At 37.0% G+C, this 20,386-nt stretch overlaps 1 protein-coding gene across 1 annotated transcript in view; it reads right to left on the bottom strand.

The window, feature by feature from the left end:
- Nucleotides 1–1,209: 1,209 nt before the first annotated feature.
- The window catches only part of OCA2 (OCA2 melanosomal transmembrane protein), a 151,472-nt gene continuing 132,295 nt past the window's right edge, over nt 1,210–20,386 (bottom strand). Inside the window, exon 23 of the mRNA XM_062515019.1 lies at nt 1,210–1,297. Coding sequence (XP_062371003.1) covers nt 1,210–1,297 — 88 coding nt within the window. The remainder of the gene's footprint in view (nt 1,298–20,386) is intronic.

The raw sequence follows: 20,386 nt of genomic DNA, 5'->3' as shown, positions 1-20,386 counted from the left end.
CAACCTATATATGAGTAAAACAGGACGTATGGTTAATCTCACATCTCCTCACTTTGGTGGGGGAGATACTGCTTCTTTTTCACTTACCTGGTTATCTCAAGGACTAAGCAGAAGGAAAAGCCATATTTGCTCATCTCTACTGGCTACCTGTAATTCAGCCTCATCCACTTGGGTTGACAATTTTTCTGACTCAAGATAAAACACACCCATCATTAATTCAGGACAAACCCACCAAGGCTGTGGAAGATGGAAACTGAGCTCTTGAATACCTCACAGGACTTAATACTCATAATGACAATTTGACCCATTGTGGCAGCCAATTATACAAAACAATATATATATATATATATATATATATATATATATATATATATATATATGTATATATATAAAACATTGTCACCAGAGAAAAGGACATCAAAGCCAAAGTATGACCTCGTTCTTCCATATAGTGTATTAACCTATTAAAAATATTATAGTACTCCTTCACAAAAGTGAATTAATGATTAAATGGAAGATGTATGTCTTTATGTTTTATCACTATTTATGTTTATACTTTTGTAAAAAGTTTGGCATTAGTTTATTTTAAGAAAGAAAAATAGAGGTAGCCCAACACTGTTTAGGAGCTTTAAAACGAAAATCAAAGCTTCTGGAGAATGCAATCCTGCTTCCAAAATAATCATTCCTTCCACAGCACATTTTCAGGACGTGTTTATTTTTAATGTAGATAATGATACAGCCTTCATAGTATACAGAGTTCCTGCTTAACTGTCAATTATTACAACTTGAATATTAGTTACTTTCATACAAATAGCTAAATATATTGACAAAGAAAAATGAAGCCTTAAAAGAAATTACTGAACATCTGTTATTGTGAATGAGTTTTTCATCTGTGGCTACGCTCAGATTGTGTCAATACAAACTTTCAGGCACAGCATATTCCCTTGAGACGGTTCCTTTTTATCTGCACACTAATTGCATTCATAATGAAATATATGGATTCTTTCAATTTTGATTGTCTAGTTCTCCATATTGTTCATAAAACAAATGGTTAAGAATGGCCATATCTGATTTTTATGCCAACCATAATTTTGATTGATAACATATATTGGTGTTTTATACATCTTTTTCCTTTCATATGTCTTCTTAGCACTCTGATATAAACTAAACAAAATAGAAAGCTTATCCAAGTCTTGAAAGTATAAATTACTATGAGTTCCAACCTACTACAACATGAGCAACAAGAAGATAGCACATCCCGACAGTACAGGACACGATCATCATAGGGAAACCTAACCTGAAACAAAAATAAAATAAAATAAAGATTAATAAGGATGTTATAGTTTGCTCTCCAACCAATTTACGAAAAGGATATTTGAATTATCCTGCACATTCCAAGTGAAAAATAAGTTTATTGTGATACCAAAAGAAGAGATGTACAGAACATATAACAGTCTAATATTCAAGCTCACATTTCTACCTCCAACCTTAGAGTTACGAGGTCAAAATTCACATAGTTTCATTACTTTCAAAACATCTCTTCCAATTTATATTGTCTCAGAATTTTTCATGCCTTGTTGTTCTGGCATTTTTCAGGTTTTTTGCCGTGCACACAACAAGCAATTATATAGTAAAATAAAAATGCTTACAAATTATGCCACATTAAAAATTATTTTCAAATGTGCATCCCTTCAGATTAGGTGTGTGATCCTGGTATGGTGCTTTGCAACACAATATATGGATCAAACCCATTAAATTGTTTCCCCGTTGATCTGAGTCACATACAGCTAACACTCCTCTTCCACACCTCTCACCATGTCTAACATACTTGAGTATTAACAGACTGCTGGAAATAAACTCCAGACACTTGTAAAATTGCTAAAACTTTGCTGTTCTACCCAAAAAGCTATTTCTTTTTCACCACAGGAAAAAACAACACCCAGATTTAATAGCTCTCTTTAGACTGACGAAACACAGAGTAGAGACAGACAAGTGAAAAGGATGTTGTGGAGTTGGCCAAGTCCTGATGGCTAAATCTGTAGGTCTTTCAGATGTGTGAAAAGAAATAAGTTTCCTGAAACTCAAAAGCATTATTTTATGATACCAGGGGTCCATGAAAAACCACTGCTGTGATCACACTCATTTTCCATTAAACTCAGAAAAGCACAGAAATATTCTCTGAAGTTCAGCATTTTATTAATTCTTTTTCTTGAACTAAGACAAACTTACACATGTGGGTATATTAATTGTGCCTTTTTGCCTTATTTTGTCCTTAGGAAGTTATTTGAGCCTTTTCCCTTCTGCCATTACTGACAGAGAGTACTAAGGCATGACCATTTTGTAGGGGAGCAGCTCCTTCCCTTAGCAAGCTACAGCTAGAAGAGACCTCTCGGGGAATTAAATGTCACCCCCACTTCCTCAGGCTATGGAACCCCTTGCATAAATGAAAACTAAACTTCTCAATTGCTCATTGGCATCTGCTTTCTATCTGCAGCTGTGACATTACTCTAAACTCATGAGATCCTCATGAGAAATTTCTTCCATTGCTGTTTTTCTGGAAAGCTGACTGGCATGTGACCAGCAGATCAGAAGTGCTATTGCCTGCAACAGTCATTGGTTTGAGTTTCTGAGAAGGGAATTCTACCAGCGGTGAAGGTCACTGCAAACACAAAAATAATCAGGCCTAGTTATAAAATTTGCAGAATAACTAGGAAGGCACTCTAAAAAATATGTTGGAATTATTTAGGAAAGAGCAAGTTCGTCCATAATGCCAGGTTCATGGTCAGTCAACCCAGCATGGAAGTGCACTCATCTCACACACCTATAGAAATCGATGCAATCCAAGAGAAAAAAGGAAACCCCTGAAAGACTGGAAATGTATAAAGGGAAGACTGTCAGACTGACAGATGATCTCATTTCTGTGTCCTTGACATTCCTCTGAAGAAGCTGGCCTATCTCCTTGTGTACAAGAGGTGTCCCTGTGTCCATCACTCAATATTGCCTGCAAGATCTGCCCCAGGACAGTTCCCATCCTGCCTGGCTTGAAGCTTTCTCCTCCATCTCTCTAGGGTCTCCCTCTAGCACACCTGGTGTGCTAGCCATCTCTGCCATTTTGCATCAGGCATCATTATTGCTCTCCTAGCTCCAAAAGCATTAATGTTAAGCTGCCATTTGGACTTGGGGAACAAAATGAGATTAGAGAGATGGGCCAGCTGTGTCCGAGAGGTGAATGGTGAAAGGTGGAAAAAATTGCTAGAAAGGGTTAGAGAATTGTCGCAGCTTTCAAATACTTCCTGAAAAGTCTGAAATGCATTTGGAGGATTTTTCAGAGGTGGAAGGGGTTTTTTTTCCTTATGAACATGCATAAATATAGTGCAGAGAATTGTTATTTGTTTTCCAGTCTGACTGGTCAGATCCCTGCTTTTGCGTGACTCGTTTCTTGAACAAGCTGAATCACTCTTCAGTCACTAAACTATGATCAAGCTGATTATATTGTAAAACACAAGAGCTAATGCATCTCCTGGAGGTTTTTTGGGGGGAAAATAAAATAAGGCAAAAAAATAAGTAAATTAATTTTCTGGCTAGGTAGCTCTTTCACAGACCCTTCCCATTCTTCTGTCAGCCACACTGATCAGTTCATTTTCTAATCTCATTTAGATACAGGTGTCCTGATAGGACAAAAAATAAGCAAACCCAGAAATGTCTATAGGAATAAAATCGGGTGGCTAAAACCCCCTACCACATCCTTTAGTATATTTAATGAATTCTCCCTGTGGTTCTACCTACATGACAGGCTGGTGAGCTGGAGATTGCTACAGCGCTCATAAAAGCAGCGGCTGCTGTTTGACAGAAAACATAGATCTCTTGACCTCGCAGTTGGCAGGCAATGAGCTGGCACTGGGAGGAGTGGAGACAGAGCAGATCCTCATCTGTATTAATGCAACCTAACAAACCTCCCTAGAGAATAAACAGTAGCTCAGCAATGAATGCCAATATGATGCCTTCGTAATGACTGGCAAGGGGAAGAAAGGATCCAGGAAGATTTAAGGGCTACTTGACCACTGAAAAGAGAGCAAAAAGGCTTGTTCAAACTTGAAGGAGGCACATGCAAAAAAATTGATTATTTATACAGAGCTACATGCAGGAACTGGGATCATACCACCACTGTCACAGTGACAGTCAAATGTGTATCTGGAGCCAGAAGCAGCCAGCCTGGGGAGGAACCTCATTACACATAGTGTGGATGCTCGCATAGGGCACAATTGCAAAGCTGTTATTCTCATTGCATGGGCAATTACCCCACAACTTGAGGTCTGAATTTCAGGCTCGCTGGCCTGAGCACTGATGTAATTGGATCAAATTCAATGTGGATATGTGTACCAGAGAGAGGAGAGAGAAACACAGTCAGTAAGTATTAGTTACTGCAGAGTTAATCAATTCCCTGAGTATCTTGGGCATTGTGCTATTTACACTACCCATTGCTCCTCCCCAAGGAACAAAAAATTCCTGTCCCAGGCCACATATGACACAATATATGGCTACAAATGTTTTCTTTAGCTATATTAAGTCCAAGAATGCATGTTAAAATATGTTAAAATCACTTCCAGCCACTCTTATTTCCAGCATACACCTTGGAATCAAAAAGGACCATGTCATTCATTTGTTCCTCTCCAGGGAAAAGGCTCAGTGGAGTTTAGAAGTTATCAAAACCTTTTGTGTCCTAAAACTTCAGATCCATAAGAAACTCTAATGATCATATTTGGCATAAAAATACATTTTTGCATCCTTCACTGCACTTTCTTTGTCTCTGCCTCTCTGCAGACAGGGATATACAGAGAGCCTGAATTGTTCAAAAGGTGCATCTTGGCTCTCTACAGCCAGCTGAGGAAGGGTTTACCACTGCAGAGAGGAAGCAAGGTCAGGTACAAGAAAGGGAAGGATGACAGAATTTTAGCAGTCACCCCCTTTTTCCCCCTCCTTCTTTTCATATTAGAAGCTTACATATAAAACTCTTATCTAAATGAAATCGCCCAGCCTAAATACACACAAAAAGCAGATGTTAGCTCAGTGTGAGATAGTGAGAATATTTCAAGTGAGAGCTGCAGGGACCTGTCTTGGACAGTTTTACTTATTAATAACTTCTGCGATCCAGTAACAAAAAACTTGCAAATTGTCCCAGTGTGGGAGAGATGTCAGACTCCATGGAGAACAGAATTCAGCACGTTCCTAGCAAATCAAAATGAGAATTTGAAATGAACAAAAATGAAACTCTGTGAAGGTAAGTGGGAAATATGTATTAGAAGTCAATTGTGGGAACAAAACTAGCAAGAGAAGTGAACCTATTCATTGGAAATGACATAGATATTTCTAACTCTGTCTCACTGCAAGACTTCTGGCCCTGTAATTACTTAGAGAAAAGAAAACCACTGCATGATTATTCTGGGAATAAATTCCATTTTTAGCAAGTTTCTATGGAAGTGAATATTACCATTTTCTTAGACTATATGTTTATCCAATATTATTTGCTAAATAGTAATAGTGAAGCCTTTGGGGTCAGAATTGAGTTTTATTGAACAAACTTGTCTCCTACATTACCGCATCTCTATTTTGTGATGCTTCAAGAGCTAGCAAGATCCAGTATGTATAAGATCCAGGTTCATTGCCCTGATCTGCATGGTTTGGGACACAAAATACGAAATGTTCTCATGCATGAAAACCTTGCCTACAGGCACTACCTTGAATGGCAGCTCATAACTTGCACAGCCTGTGCATCCTTGAGGAAATCTTTGGAAGAAGCATGTCTCCAAAGAAGTTGGGAACCTTCAGTGGATTCTCAGTGGAAAAGCAACAGCAGAAATCTCCCAAACCACTGACAGTGAAAGAAGACTGGTGGTAGATAGGGGTAAGAGCTAAAAAAAGTCAAAGCTAATTTCTACTCCTACTTGTATTTGCAATTTAATGCACAATTTAAATTCAACTGGTAGAGTTTCATCAGGTTTAAAATTATGTTTTTTCTCAATTTGTATCAGCTTCATACTACAAGTTCTACAGAAGTTATAACCTCAGCTTTTGTAGAAACAGACAGGTGGTGGACACTAATTGAACATGAACAAGTAATGTGTCTTTGAAACAAGGAAGGCTAATGGTATCTTGGGATGCATGAAGAAAATATCACCAGCAGGTCAAGAGAGGTGAACCTTTCCCTCTGTTAAGGACTCCTGAGGCTACACCTGGAGTGCTGGATCCTGTTTTGGCCTTCCCAGTACAAGAGACATGGACATAATGGAGAGAGTCTAGTGAAGGGCTACAGTGATTAATGGAATGGAGCATAAATCCTACAAGGAAAGGCTTGAGGGCTGGGCTGTGCTGCCTGGAGAAGAGAAGGCTCAGAGGGGAACTCATCAATGTGTATAAGTTCTTGAAGGGATGGTGTAAAGAGCACAGAACCAGGCCTTTCTCAGCAGTGCCCAGGAAAGGATCAGAGATAGCACAAAATGAAACACAGGAGATTCTGTCTGAACATCAGGAGCACTTTTTTATTGTGTTGATGACCAAGCACTGACACAGGTTTCCCAGGGAGGTTGTGAAGTCTCCATCCTTGGGAGTATTCAAAAGTCATATGGATATGGGCCAGGGAAATAGGCTCAAGGTGGTCCTGCTTGAGAGAAACCTCCAGAGGTCCCTTCCAATCTCAACTACCCTATGATTCTCACACTTTTATTTGCTCCTCTGTTACTCAACCCAGGATGCGTAGGCATCATCTGCACATCTGAAGACTGACATTTCATCAGAAAATACTTAATGAAGAACAGAAGACAAATAATTCTTCTCAATCTTGGACAGTCTCTCACTGTATGCAGTGCTTTGCTCTGGAATTTTGATAAACATGAGCTCATTCTTGAAAGAACATCTAAAAGTCTTTGAAAGCAGCCTCAAAATAGAGACTCAGGTGTGGGCATGCTTAGGACATATGTAAGGTTAGCTCTGAACAAAAAGGAAGTTATACATTTTAATGAAAGGTCATAATTCAATTCGCAAATTAAGTAATTTTCTCTTCAACGAAAGGATATAACCACAATATTCATCCTATTTCTTCTTTCCCTTTCTGTCAATGCAGAGTACCTTATGAGTGTCATATCATTTCATTTGTATCAAACTTTCTGTAATTCATAGTCTCTGACATACTGATCCTGCTTATCTGAAAGTATGAACTTTCCTAACAGCCTAAAAAACCATATTCAAAATGTTTATCATATACCCATGACCCCTTCAAATCCAGACACCTGTTGTAGCTCAGAAAACAGGTGGCTAAAACTGCAAGTGCTTATTAACATTAAATTACTGTGAATTTCATATAGTCTAGAATAACATAAAAATTACAGTGTGGTTACCTACTGGTTACCATACATAGGAATTTCTGTGAAATTTAAAACACAGAACAAAACCTATAATTCTATTTTCATCTGCTTACTAAATTCATAATAATTTCTCATGATATTCTGTCTGTTTGGGTCTATGCCAAGATTTTCCATAGAATTACTGCCAGGAGTAAACTTAAGATAGGGAAAATCAGATCCTGAGCAAGACAACAGAAAGGTGTTATGGTTTGCCTCCTACCATCTAGAACATTCTCCTAGAGGTGTTTGGCTGTAATGTCAACATAGTTATATGCAGAACAAGCAATGGGCCTTTCCTTGGCCTTCCAAAATTCCAATTACCAAATGAAAAGTTTCAGACTTTAATTCTGAGAGAATAGTTGGTTTGCCAGTTCCACCTGGCAGTTTCAAATGACTGTTAATAAATACTTGTTGCAGCCTCTGTCTAGGTCACTGTGGTGCAACTGAGATTAAATATAGGACTATATTCAGAATAAGTGATAACTATCCAAAACCTATTCATATACAGTAAATTAGTAGCCAGTAAGAAAAACCATGAAAAGTAAAATGGAAAACACCTCACTTCTAGAAAAAAAAGATATTATAACTGATCATTTAAAAAGCAGCAAGACAATTTTTAGATGAAAAAGGTATCTGACCTTTCTTTTAAAAAGAAATATATAATTCCAATAGAAAAAATTGAATTCCTGCAGAGAGCCAGGGAAGAATAGAAACAGAGTACAGAACAAGTACAGAAACAGACCTGAATATACAGAACTAATGGCGATGTTTTTCTCTGAAAGACCAACATAATACAGATAAATTTGTCTGTGTGGCTGGCTGGCCACCTAAATGCACATCATGCACTTTGGTCAAACAACCCCATTCAATGCTACAGGTTTAGGAAAGAGTGGCTGGAAACCTACTCCAAGGGAAAGGACCTTGGGGTGCTGGTCAACAGCCACTGAACATGAGCCAAGTTGTGCCCAGGTGACCAAGAAGGCAAATGACATCTTGGCCTGCAACAGAAATAGTGTAGCCAGCAGGACCAGGACAGTGATTTTGCCCCTGTACTGGTGAGGCCACACCTTGAGTCCTGTGCTCAGTTGTGGGCCCCTCACTTTCACAAGAAAGACAGGAGGGCAACAGAGCTGGTGAAAGGGCTGGAGCACAAGTCCTGTGAGGAGCAGCTGAGGAAGCTGCGCTTGTCAAGCTTGGAGAAGAGGAGGCTCAGGGGTGATCTTATTGCTCAACTACAACCTGAAAGGAGGTTGTAGCAAAGGTGTCAGTCTCTTCTGGGCAACCAGTGATAGGGCAAGAGGAAATAGCTTCAAGTTTTGCCAGGGAAAATTTAGGATGGACATGCAGAAATTTTTTTGCACTGAAAGGGTAGTTAGCCATTGGAACAGGCTGCTCAGGGAAGTGTGGAGTCACCACTCCTGAAGGTGGACTTTGCAGTGTTAGGGTAATAGTTGGACTTTGTAGTGTTCAGGGTCTTTTACAAGCTAAAGGATTTTAAATTTCTACAAATATTAGGAGAACATCTTCTCTATAGACAGACTAGTTGTGACATAACATGATAAAGTGAGGCATAAAGATTCAAGATGATCTGTCGCTGCTTTTTGTGACTTCATGTCATCCTTGGATCTATCATCACATATTAGCAATATATTTGCTCTCCACATCTTTTAGCCGGGTTCCAAAACAAATTTTATCCCCAATTTGTGGCTTCTGGCTATGTTATGAAACCTTTGCACCATTCTAAAGTCTAGGAAATGCAAATATATGTAAATGGTTCCGCTTCTTGGGAAAGCCATACTTATTTATTCCTCTCCTACACATCTGTGTAATGAGGTGTGGTTGCGAGTCTGATCTTAAGAAGATTAAACTCATCACGGCCAACTAGAAGAGAAAATCAATGAAGTATATCTTGTCTGACAGCACTTGTTCTCATGAATTGTTTGAATGATTCCGATACAAATATTCTACTAATGAGATAGATTTATACAAAACTAGTGAGGTTTACAGTGCAAAAATGAATGCATTAGGACTGTTGAAATAGGTTGTGCAGTATTTGCAGTTACAGTTTCTGTATTTTATGAAACACTTAACATATTGTAAACTCACTTCTGACAATTAAATGCTGTTCTGCCTTGCAAAAGGCAAATCCGAGGCTTAAGGACATTTTTCTTAAAATACCTTTTTAGAGTTCAAAACTCCCTGGTATAGAAATGTTGCATAAAATAAAATATTTTGCATATTCTTGAAACAAACCCTATCTACCCATTTTTTAGTTTACAATTTATTTGTATATGGTCTCCACAAATCAAAGGTAATAGATATGGCAGAAAACTACTGTGATTTATTTTTGTTCTAAAATTTTTCAAATTAAATAACTTTTACTAACTCTTTATTATCTTGCTTTTTGCTAGCAAGGGTTCAGGAAAAGAACTTGCTTGAATAATATTTCTATTAATGTCCTTAATACCAACCCTCACAAATGGTATCTTGGGGCACTTTTCTTAGGTTTTATTTTCTTCCAAATGTTCTCTTTTATTTTGGTTAAAGCCCAAGACTCACAAGCCCTCACTGCCATCATGGTACACTACAGATTACAGGCCTTTCTGGCCCAAAAAAGCCACAGATCTGAGCTCTTACATGCCCTTTAAAAGGAAAGCTTTTATAAACAGGTCTAATTCTAAGTGCACCAACAAACTGAGTTTAAATTAAATGACTCCTGTTCTAAGAGCATCCACTCCACAGCATATGAAAGCTCTCATAAAAAGCATTATAAAAATAAATAATATATAAATATACCCTCTCGATTATCACAGATATATATACTAACATTTTAATGAGATGAAAGAAAATCATAGAATCATAGAATGGTCTGGGTTGGAAGGGACCTTAAATATCATTTAGTTCCAACATCTCACTAGACCATGTTCCTCAGAGCTCCTTCCAGCCTGGCTTTAAACATTCCCAGGGATGGGGCATCACAGCCTCTCTGGGCATTCTGTTCCAGTGTCTCACCATTTTCACAATAAATATTTTCCCATATATCTAATCTAAGCCTACTCTCTGTTTGGAGCCATTATCATCTTGTAAATAGTCTCCATCTTTCTCATAGGCTCCCTTCAGGTACTGGAGGACCACAACACTGTCACCCCGAGGAGACCTAACAGATGGAGAAGATGGAAAAAGGATAGCGTGGGGAGGCAGATAAGTGCCACCAGCAGGATGATTAAACATGGGCTTTGCTACATGAGCAGTTAAGATATTGTAATCAATCAGTCAGAAGCATCACTAATTGTTACAGATGGCTGACCTAGGCCTGAAGGCACTTCCAACTGACAGAGCAGAGCTTGAAAAAGTCCAGTTCTCAATTGCTAAAAGTGTACTACATTTTCAGAAATTTCTTTGAGAAAAATACATTAGTCCTGGTGTTGTCATCTAATCCACACCATCAGGAGTGTTACTCAGGCCTGTGTTGGGAATAGGAATTAGAGTATCTGAAATGAGGGAAAGCAAAAATAAAAGCACTGTATTTTTTTTTAATTATGAACATAATTAACTATATTTATATCTTCAACAAGTGGATGAAAATGAAGATGCTTACTACACTAATTTCTGCCTTCCTTCTCCCATCTCTAACTCTGCAGTGGAAGAGAATTGTTACTCCAGAGTAGCAATGCAAATGGTTCTACACTTAACTGATAACAGAACACAGGAGGGTAATAGAAGTTCACTAACAAGTTACTTATGTAGGTGATGGCCTGGGCCAGCAATTTACACACAAGTTGCATGTAGCCCAGTCTTCCTCCTTTTTCTATTTTAGTCCTTTGAACAGCTTGGACAGTCAAACAGTTGGTTTAAGTGTAATCAAGTGATTCTGAACTGTACTTAAGTCCCACCAGAAAAACAATTAATAACATTCTAAAATATCTGGACTCTTTTTTTAGATATGTTTAAGATATTTTCCATGCTAGTTTATTTCACTAAATTTGGCCTTTCCAGCTAAGGTCAAAAGAGTTTTGAATTTTTGTCTCAGAAAGAGAAGGTACAGTAACACACTTTAATGCATTTCCACTGTAGCATTATGAAAAAAAATCTGAAACAAGCTAGGTATTAATATCCTTGCAGTGCCAGAGACTGAATATGAGTATTTATTGAGTGGAATATTTAGATTCTTTTTTCCCCTTTGCCTTTAGAGAGTTTATTCTTTAGATAATTTCCATACTACTGGAAAAACATTTTATTTATATTATGACATTTAGTTTTGAACCTCTAATGATCCTTTCCTTTATCTTTACTAGACTTTTATAAGACACACAGACTAGAACTGACACCTCACAACAAAAACTCAACAAAACTGCCTAACAACTCAAACACCCCCAAAGAAAGCTCCCCAAACCAATAGAACTTTATTTATTTTTCAGGAATGAGTTTTGTACCACCTCCCATAAAAGCAGTTCTTTGTCACTGTCAATTTAAAAACACTCTCATTACCTAACCACTAATTCTTTAGCCTATTGAGCTGCTATTTGTCTGGTTTAAACTTTGGAGTAGCCCTATTTAAGTAACCACTATTGAAGCTGAAAAACTGCATGTAATGATCAGGAAGTTATATAACTCAAGTGTTTTACTAGTGTTATTTATATTAATGCAGTACCCCTGAGTGTAAATAAAATCAGGAAGACTTTTTTTTTTAAGTTAACTAAATTCACTGCTAAGTTCAAGCAGAAAAAATGAGAAATACAGTAAATACTACCACATCTTTTGTTTTAAAAATAATATCTAGTTTACACAAGAAAATAAAAATCTATTTCCTATTCCCTAAAAAGCAGTACTTCCTTCAAGCTGCTCTAAATTCAAATGCACTATGTAAACATTATGTTTACATAGTAATGAAAATAATGTAAATCCTCCTTTCATCTGATTGTGCTGGGAGACACCAGGATAGTGTGTTTAACATATTATCTAGCAATGGAGAAAACCACTTTCATAGTTCTATGAAAAATATCAAATTATTTGAGAAAATTAAATGCCCTGTAAAATTATATTGATGTGACTCCAAATGACTGTATGATGCTTTGGCAGGCAAACATAAAGCATTGGATAAAACAAACTCTAGCTGTGGAAAAATTAATATTTTCCCATAAGAAGGCTTATTAATCAGAATATATAAGGCAAATTTATGTAAGTTTCATACTGACAATGTTCTCTGAGTTTTCCAGATTTCATATCTCTGCCATCTAAGTTATGTTTTTGTTTGGATCTCTTGCAATTTTTTTCAAAACAGTGTTTGGAGATACAGAATTTCTCCAAGCAAATATTCTCCATCCAGCTCTGAATAATTCTGCTAATTGCAAAAATACCCTATTAAATTAGAAAACTGCTTTCTAATTTCAACAATGTTTGAATAACACTCTTGTTCAGCAACTATAGTGACTGTCTAACCAAATTGAGAATGTTGCAATTAACTAGAATCTTGGCATTTGATGAAGCTGAAAAAAGTAGGAATTTTTTGGAAAACAAAACCAATTTATATCAGAACATAAGACATTACACATGTGAGAGTTTAAATATGTGTTGCTCAATACAAAAACTGTGTGTGAAGCTTATATAATCTCCCAGGTGGCATAGAAACAGAAACTGAGTTAAGGCAGTTTGACTTTTTTTCTCTCCAAGTCAAATTACAAAAAGCATGCAAATGAGAAGGTATTTCATTAATTCTTCTCTTCTTACAATCACCTCTGCTTGCCTGAACTTGTTCCCTTCTCAAGCTCCATTTGCTCCCTGATCCCACCAATTCATTTATCCACAGCTTTGGACACACAGCTTGTTGGAACAGGATTATCCCATTTCTTTAAGAGCTCAAACCCTGCTCCTGGGCACTCAGCTCATACTCTGAAATGAATGACCTTCCAAGAGCTGTTTCTTTCCAATGACTACAATGAGAGCCAAGCATGGAAATAAAGATATCAACACTGTAGAATGGAAAAGTGAGGTGAGATGAATCTTGCCTTTACTGACAAGCAGCTCCATCAACACTAGAAAATAATGAGGCCTTATTTACTATCTATTTGTGTCTGAAGTTTGACTTTCTGTCTAGGTAGAAACCTTTCTTCTGTATAACTTATAATGATGTTCACCTACAAGGATTTTTTTCAGTGTGTAAAGTGTGGCATCAGACCAATCTTTCCCTCAGTGAGAATATTAATAGGGTTTATTTCCACTTCCCAGCCACCAACTTTGATGACATTTCAGGGATTTTAATTACACTTGAGAAATCAAGCCCCCTATCTACACCATTGTCTCCCCTACCAAAAGTGTTTGAATTTGATAAGCACATTCAGAGGTTATTAGGTAGAAAACACAGCAACACATTCACAGCAGTATGATTGTACAGGAAAGCAGATGAAAAGTTAGGCTTTGATGAAAAGAAGGGAAAAAAAGCTTTTCAAAGGCATTCTTTTATTTTCTGAAACAAACTTGTTACAAAGAGATAACTTGATATGAATCAAGAAGGATCAGAGCAAGCAATCTAGCTTTGCATGTGCTTCTATTATATAGTTCTAGTCTCCAATTTAATCAGAGTGCTTATAGGCATGGGAAGGTAACAGGGAAGAGAAAGGAATGTGAAGTTAAAGTCTGACATACGTTTTGAAATTTCATGTAATTCCTATGGAATTGCTAAATTATACAGGAAAACTAAAATTAAGTTATTATAAAAAGAAAACATTATTATCACAATGTAATTTTACCTTTCAACATGATTTAATTAGTATGCTGCTGTTGATACCACCACAGCATATACTTCAAACTTTATTAGGAAGCAGAAAAGGGAAGTTCCATTTACTGAGATATTTTTAAAAGCTGTATGACTGAATGAACAATCTCTAACAAAGTTCAAAGGCTTACAGATTTTTAATCCATTTACAACTCAGATGTGTACCTATTGAACATGAAAACATTACTAGAGTAGGGAATAATATATAATTATGGCTCAAAGTGATAATACTTCTGCATGCAATATTTTTTCTGAACAGTTACAGGTTCTAAATACTGTTCAGAAATCTCACAGAGCCAAAAATTAATGTTCCATCAGTGTACCTTATACCTGAAAACTCCAATTATTCTTATGATGAAGAATAATATCTGCCAAAATATAAAGAACAAGTGAATTATTTGCACGTATATGTTGAAATTATTAAGGACTAAAATTGTATTTGAAGACTTTTTCTAAATGCAACTACATTATTAAGTTTGCAACAAATACATTATGCTCTGGTAATTGCAATGGAAATAAACAACTTGCACGAGTGTCCCTGAAGTAATTTATTTAATTGTAAGCTTCAGCAGATATTTAGTGTTTCAAATTCTTCTATGAACTGACACACTGATTGCTAGCACTTGAGAACATACACTGACTAAATATACTTTGCGTCAGAAGAATGTACTCAGATTTGTAGTACAATCCTGAAAACATGGGATAATCTTAGTAACCATTTAACTGAGGAGATATTTATTCTGCAGTCTGAATAGAACAATGAGACAATACCAAAGGCCATGTAAACATGAGAAGTGATTGCAGACTTAACAAATGACTTTTGGAAAGTCTATATATATATATATATATATATATATATATATATATATATACACACCAGATATAAAGCTTCTTTTCCTTGGTATGCATGTACATGTATTTCTGCCAGAGAAAGGAAATTAGTTCATGCTTGTAAGTCAAAAATCTCTGAGGGGCCAATGAGAAAGTTATATATTATCTTCTGACTATTTTTCCTTGTAAAGAACATAAATCTTGTGCAGTCTGCAAAGCATCTGGTGGGGGTCAGCTCCACAATTTAATGCAGGTCATGTAGTTTTTCTTTATGTTAGTGTATATATATCATAAAATAGGTTTTTCCTCAATAAGCTGTAATATACACTACTACTGCCAAGAGGAGACTTCATTTCAAGCCTCTGCCTGGCCCCCCTTTTTTTTCTTCTGCCAGTGACAGAAACTTTAAAAATACTTGATAATAATAGAACATTTCATTTTTTTTGCCAACAAAATCACTCTCACTGGAGTCCCCTCCAGTGACCTCTTAAGTGAAACCAGAAGCAATATTCCTTTCCCTTTGTCCAGGCAAGGCACTGTTTTTGACATGTCTACCTGTGCTATTCTTGGCTTCAGAGGCCTCTTCATCTTCCAGCTCTCCACTGATCTCTCTTCACATCTATGTCCCCGTGTCCTCTTGCCAAAGAGCTGCTGTTATTGACCCTCTTCTCACTCTTCCGTTGCTTCTCACTCTGGGTAATTTCATGACAGCCTACATGCAATTCAGCAAAGTCTCCTGTGCTGCCAATTCACTGATCCTGTTCCCTCTAATTAATCTAACTTCACTCTCTTTCAAATCAAAGTTCAGCCCACTCCTCTGCCAGGTCTTTACTGATGTGTAGCTATCAGTTTACTTCACATGCCTGCCAGCACTATCCTCTTTTTTTTTTCTCCTGCAAATCTCTCCATTTATCTTCTCATAGCACTATCACTATACTCCTTATCCTTGCATATTATTTTAATCCATTTGGACTCACATTTCAAGTTACTTCTAAAACTCTTGCAGATTAGTTCTGCTTAATTATCCCTTACTGACTACTCACATAACTAAAATGCTAACTTATGGCTCTCCTACTCAAGTTTCTCAATGTTTCTTCAACTTCAAGAAACACCATGGATTATTTTCCAGCTCTAAAAGTTTGATCACTACATTATTCTCTTTGAATCCCTTCACCGGTTATCTTACAAAAGCACAAGCATTGTCAGCTTACATAGACTAGTACTCCATTGTTTATTCACAGTGCAATGTTTCCAGCTGCATCCTGGTGTTAATCCTCATCACTGTTTGCTATATTTCAAGTTAGTAGCTTACTCCCAAAAAGCTTCCTAGCACTGATAGGGATGCCCAAATTGCCTGTAAAGTCACCTTATCTGTATTCTTCCACTTTGTCTCACCTTGGCACAAGTGATAGGACCAGACATCTTTGCAGTTCAGTATTACACCTTTTTGTGCTTCTCTCTCAGCTGGACTAGCATCACTGAAGTTGGGGTGTCTAAAACCGAGGCAACTCTGAACTGAGCAGCAATCTCTGCTGCTATCAGAAAGAGATAAGCACATATACATGAGCACTGAGATCCCTATCTATCTTCAAATCAACTCACACATTTTTTTCCCCTAAACTCAGTAAGTCATCTTATAAAAGAGTTTACTTCTTTCTACAAACCTTGTGCTTGCTTTGTCCTTAAAACATGCAGCAACATCTCTGCCCTAAAGAGAACAAGCACAGGATGACAATGGAGTTCTGACATATACAGACACAAATCACGAAAGGTCAATTATTCCCAACTGAAGGGAAGCAACCTGCAGTGTCAGGCAGAACTAGCTTCAAAGCAAAATAAAGAGAGCAAGAAAGATTTCCAGATATCTGATGTATGTGAAACACTTTATGTATGGTTAAAATGCAAAGAAGACAAGAAGGAGCTATAAAAAGAGCTACAGTTGGATGAGAATAGCAAATGAAGAACGGAAAGGAAACTGCTCCAACACAGGATACCCCACTTCTGATCAATGCCACCACTTATGTGTACCAGATGTTTCCTCACTTTTCTTAGAGAAAGAGTTTTCCTATTTGCCATTCACAGATATTTTCTCACACATCTCCACGATCTTTTGTAGTGTATCATCTTTTACTGGACTGTCATGCTTTAGGAATGGTACTCTCCAGTTCTGTGGCCTCACTGAAACTTTCCACACCAGAGGCCAGTCATCTTTTCCCCACCACAGGAAGTACAGGGCATGTTAAACAACTCACCTTGGTATCCTAAATTAGCCTTTTCTTTGTTGTATTCATTACTACTGAACGATCTTATGCCTACAAGTTGGCTGGACAGGTACCATGTTTTTCATCAGTGTTTTACTCTGCCTTGCCTTGTATTTTTAACTATGCTGGACATTGACAAAACTTGTACCTGTGGCATCAGCAAGTGCAAAACTCAGCATAACTGACCCAGGTGGAGTAGGCAGCTTGGGATGGAGAGCATGAGCATTAATGCCATCCTTATGGATGGAAGCTACCTGCACAGTAACTGTGCCTTGTACTAGCATGGCAAGAACCAGAAGCACAGTTTATTTCCAAATGAAGTACTTACCAGAAGAAGCAAACTGGACTTTAAAAGATAAATTAGTATCAAAAGAACAATTAAAAAAATATTGTAGAAAATATTCTGCAATACTGAAAGATTTTGCCTTGACTGTTTCAGTTCACAATCCTGGCAATCAAGAGCAATTTAGCTATTAAACATTGTGCTAGCCTCAGGAACTGATTAGACAGCTCCTACAGCCTGGGGATACGACCTTCTGTTACATGAATTTATACACCTGCAACTTATATGGTAATGTATGTTCTTGTGAATTCAATTTACATTAAGCAGGCATTGAAAGAAAAAAAAAAAGGTATCAGCAACAGATGCAAATACTGTAGATTAACCGGGTAATTTTGGTCCCAAAGCTAGACAAAAGGCCCAAGAGCCATTTGATGTTCTATAAGCAGCCTTGTAAACACCTCTCAGCAAGGTACAGCTCCATCTGTCAGAAGACAATTTCTTGCATTAGAATTCTGGTATTACCTCCTGGCGTACACCACACTACTGAACCATCTCACAAGCTCTGTACATAATCCAACAGTGCCTACAGTGACACTGAATATTTGTACTAATAAAGAATGTGTCCTTTCACAGGAAGAGATAAAACAAATATACAATAGATTCTGGAAATATCATTAAAATGCATAGGAAATATTTTTCCTTGTTCAACAGCATTATTAGAAGGACTCATATTTTCTGCATAAATATTCATCCTTTTAAGAGTCATGAACAATATCAGAGTTTCTCAAAAGGGCATGGTCTGGTTAAATAGATTGACAAAGTTAAACATGGAGGTTCTTATGCAGATTTACCAATTTTTTATGGTTAAATCATACCTTCCCTCTGCTATGAGTTTGGATAAAGATGAAAAAAGCAGATGCTGTCTCTCTGTAAAAAAATCACCTTTTTTATGGCAGCAAAACTGAAAGATAAACCAGACCAGTGTATTCTGTCCCACTATCACCATATCCAAAAGCCCCCACTACTACCTAATATTTACTTGCAAAGCTGTCCCATTCATCACTCAACTTTAGACTAATAAACATCCCTTTCAACCCTTCCAAACTTGGATATTTTAATTCCTCTTTATGCATGGATGCCTTCATTTTTCAAATCTACATATCAGGAATTTTCATGTGCTTACTGTGAACAGTGTACTCCCTGATTTTTGTGATACGTATATGTGACCCTTGAATTGCAGGAAGACCAAAGACCCCCCAAGAGTACTAAGAAAAATGCAGGCTTTATGTGAACATATCAAACAAAATGTCTCACTGATGTAGCCAACACACTGTCTAGGGAAAATAATTTTAAATCTATTTATATTTTTTGCTCCAGTTTAACAAAGTACCTAACCCATCTGACTCTTTTTTTATTTTAATTCTTAAAATTAGGGATATTACTGGACATCCATAGGATCTGGTTATTCTATATGTCTATTGTTATTTTTGTTAATTAGTATGAATTTGAGGTGTGAAGAAAAATGATATCATGTTATATATATTAAAAAGGTCATGAGAACAGAAGATAAGATTTCACATTTACCTTTGACTTTCAGCAGAGCTTTTGTTGAGTGGACTTGCTGTTAATTTCAAATTCTTCCAATATTAGATTCAGACTATTATTTCATCAATTTTTTAAAAATTATGGAAATATTTCTAATTATGCTGGGTTTAATAAAAGCAAATTTCTTTGTAGTCACAACCTGGAACGATTCCTGTTATCCTAAACTACCTGTAACCAGTCTTGGCAATAGTAAACATACAGAAAAGTCACACTTTATGTCACAAAGACCCTGAGAAATAACCAGACAATATTTGAATTTCTATTCTTGCACCGAGAAGGTTTTGATAATTTTAATGTTAGGCATCATTAAATCCCTAATAGCTTTGCTGCTGGAATACATAGTTGTATGTATACAAAGGCAGAATTTGTTGCTTTTTAACATACTTTACACTTCTATGAATTCTTTTATTTATTTAAAGTATCAGCATATGCATAGAAATGAGAATACTTTCATTTCAAAATAGTGTATCATTTTCAACAGGAATTTATTTATGCTAATTAAAAAAATTCAGCTGCTTTCAATCAAATATGCTATACATAAATAGCCATATTTAATGGTGAAATTGGCAAACAGTGGTTTCATATCTGGGGTATAACTGACTAGATGATTCTCATCTAAGGAAATTTATAAATAATAAATAAATTGAAACAATGTCTGGGCATCTTTCCATGCACAACCTTCACCAAGAAGGCATCAATAAGGCACAGCAGAAGAATCCCTTTCAAATCCCCATATTCCCAGGGAATCAGATCTTGTTCAGTATATGGCTACACTTCACTGTGAACTGCCCTTTTGTGGTCATTCCAGGGTTAGGAGGGAAAGAGTAAATGGAGAGAAGGCAATGCAAGGGAAGGAGAGCCACCCAGTCCTGCTGAAACCATAGTTCTGTCTCCTCTCACCCCCACCCTGCCTTCCTAAGGACAGAACCCTCACCTCTGGCCTCTGCTCACACCTGGTGTCTGAAATGCAAAAAATCATAACAAGACCACCAAAGGTCCCAAAACAGCATGTGGTTGGCTAAAGAATGAGGTTATCATTTAAAGTCCCTTTTGCTTACATAGCCAGATGAATTATAGATTTGAACCTGTCTCAGGCAGATCCTGGTGGAAAGTCCTGACCATTGACCTAGGAGCCACTCAGGAGCTTGGGTAGCACTGTGCCTTGTCTTTGCCTCTCTCCTTATCTCTTATCTCATCTCTCATCTCTTATCTCTTATCTCTCCTTATTCTCACACAT

The sequence above is a fragment of the Cinclus cinclus genome, chromosome 2 (assembly GCF_963662255.1).
Source record: "Cinclus cinclus chromosome 2, bCinCin1.1, whole genome shotgun sequence".
Classification (NCBI taxonomy): Eukaryota; Metazoa; Chordata; class Aves; order Passeriformes; family Cinclidae; genus Cinclus; species Cinclus cinclus.
This window is presented reverse-complemented; position numbering and strand designations above follow the sequence as displayed.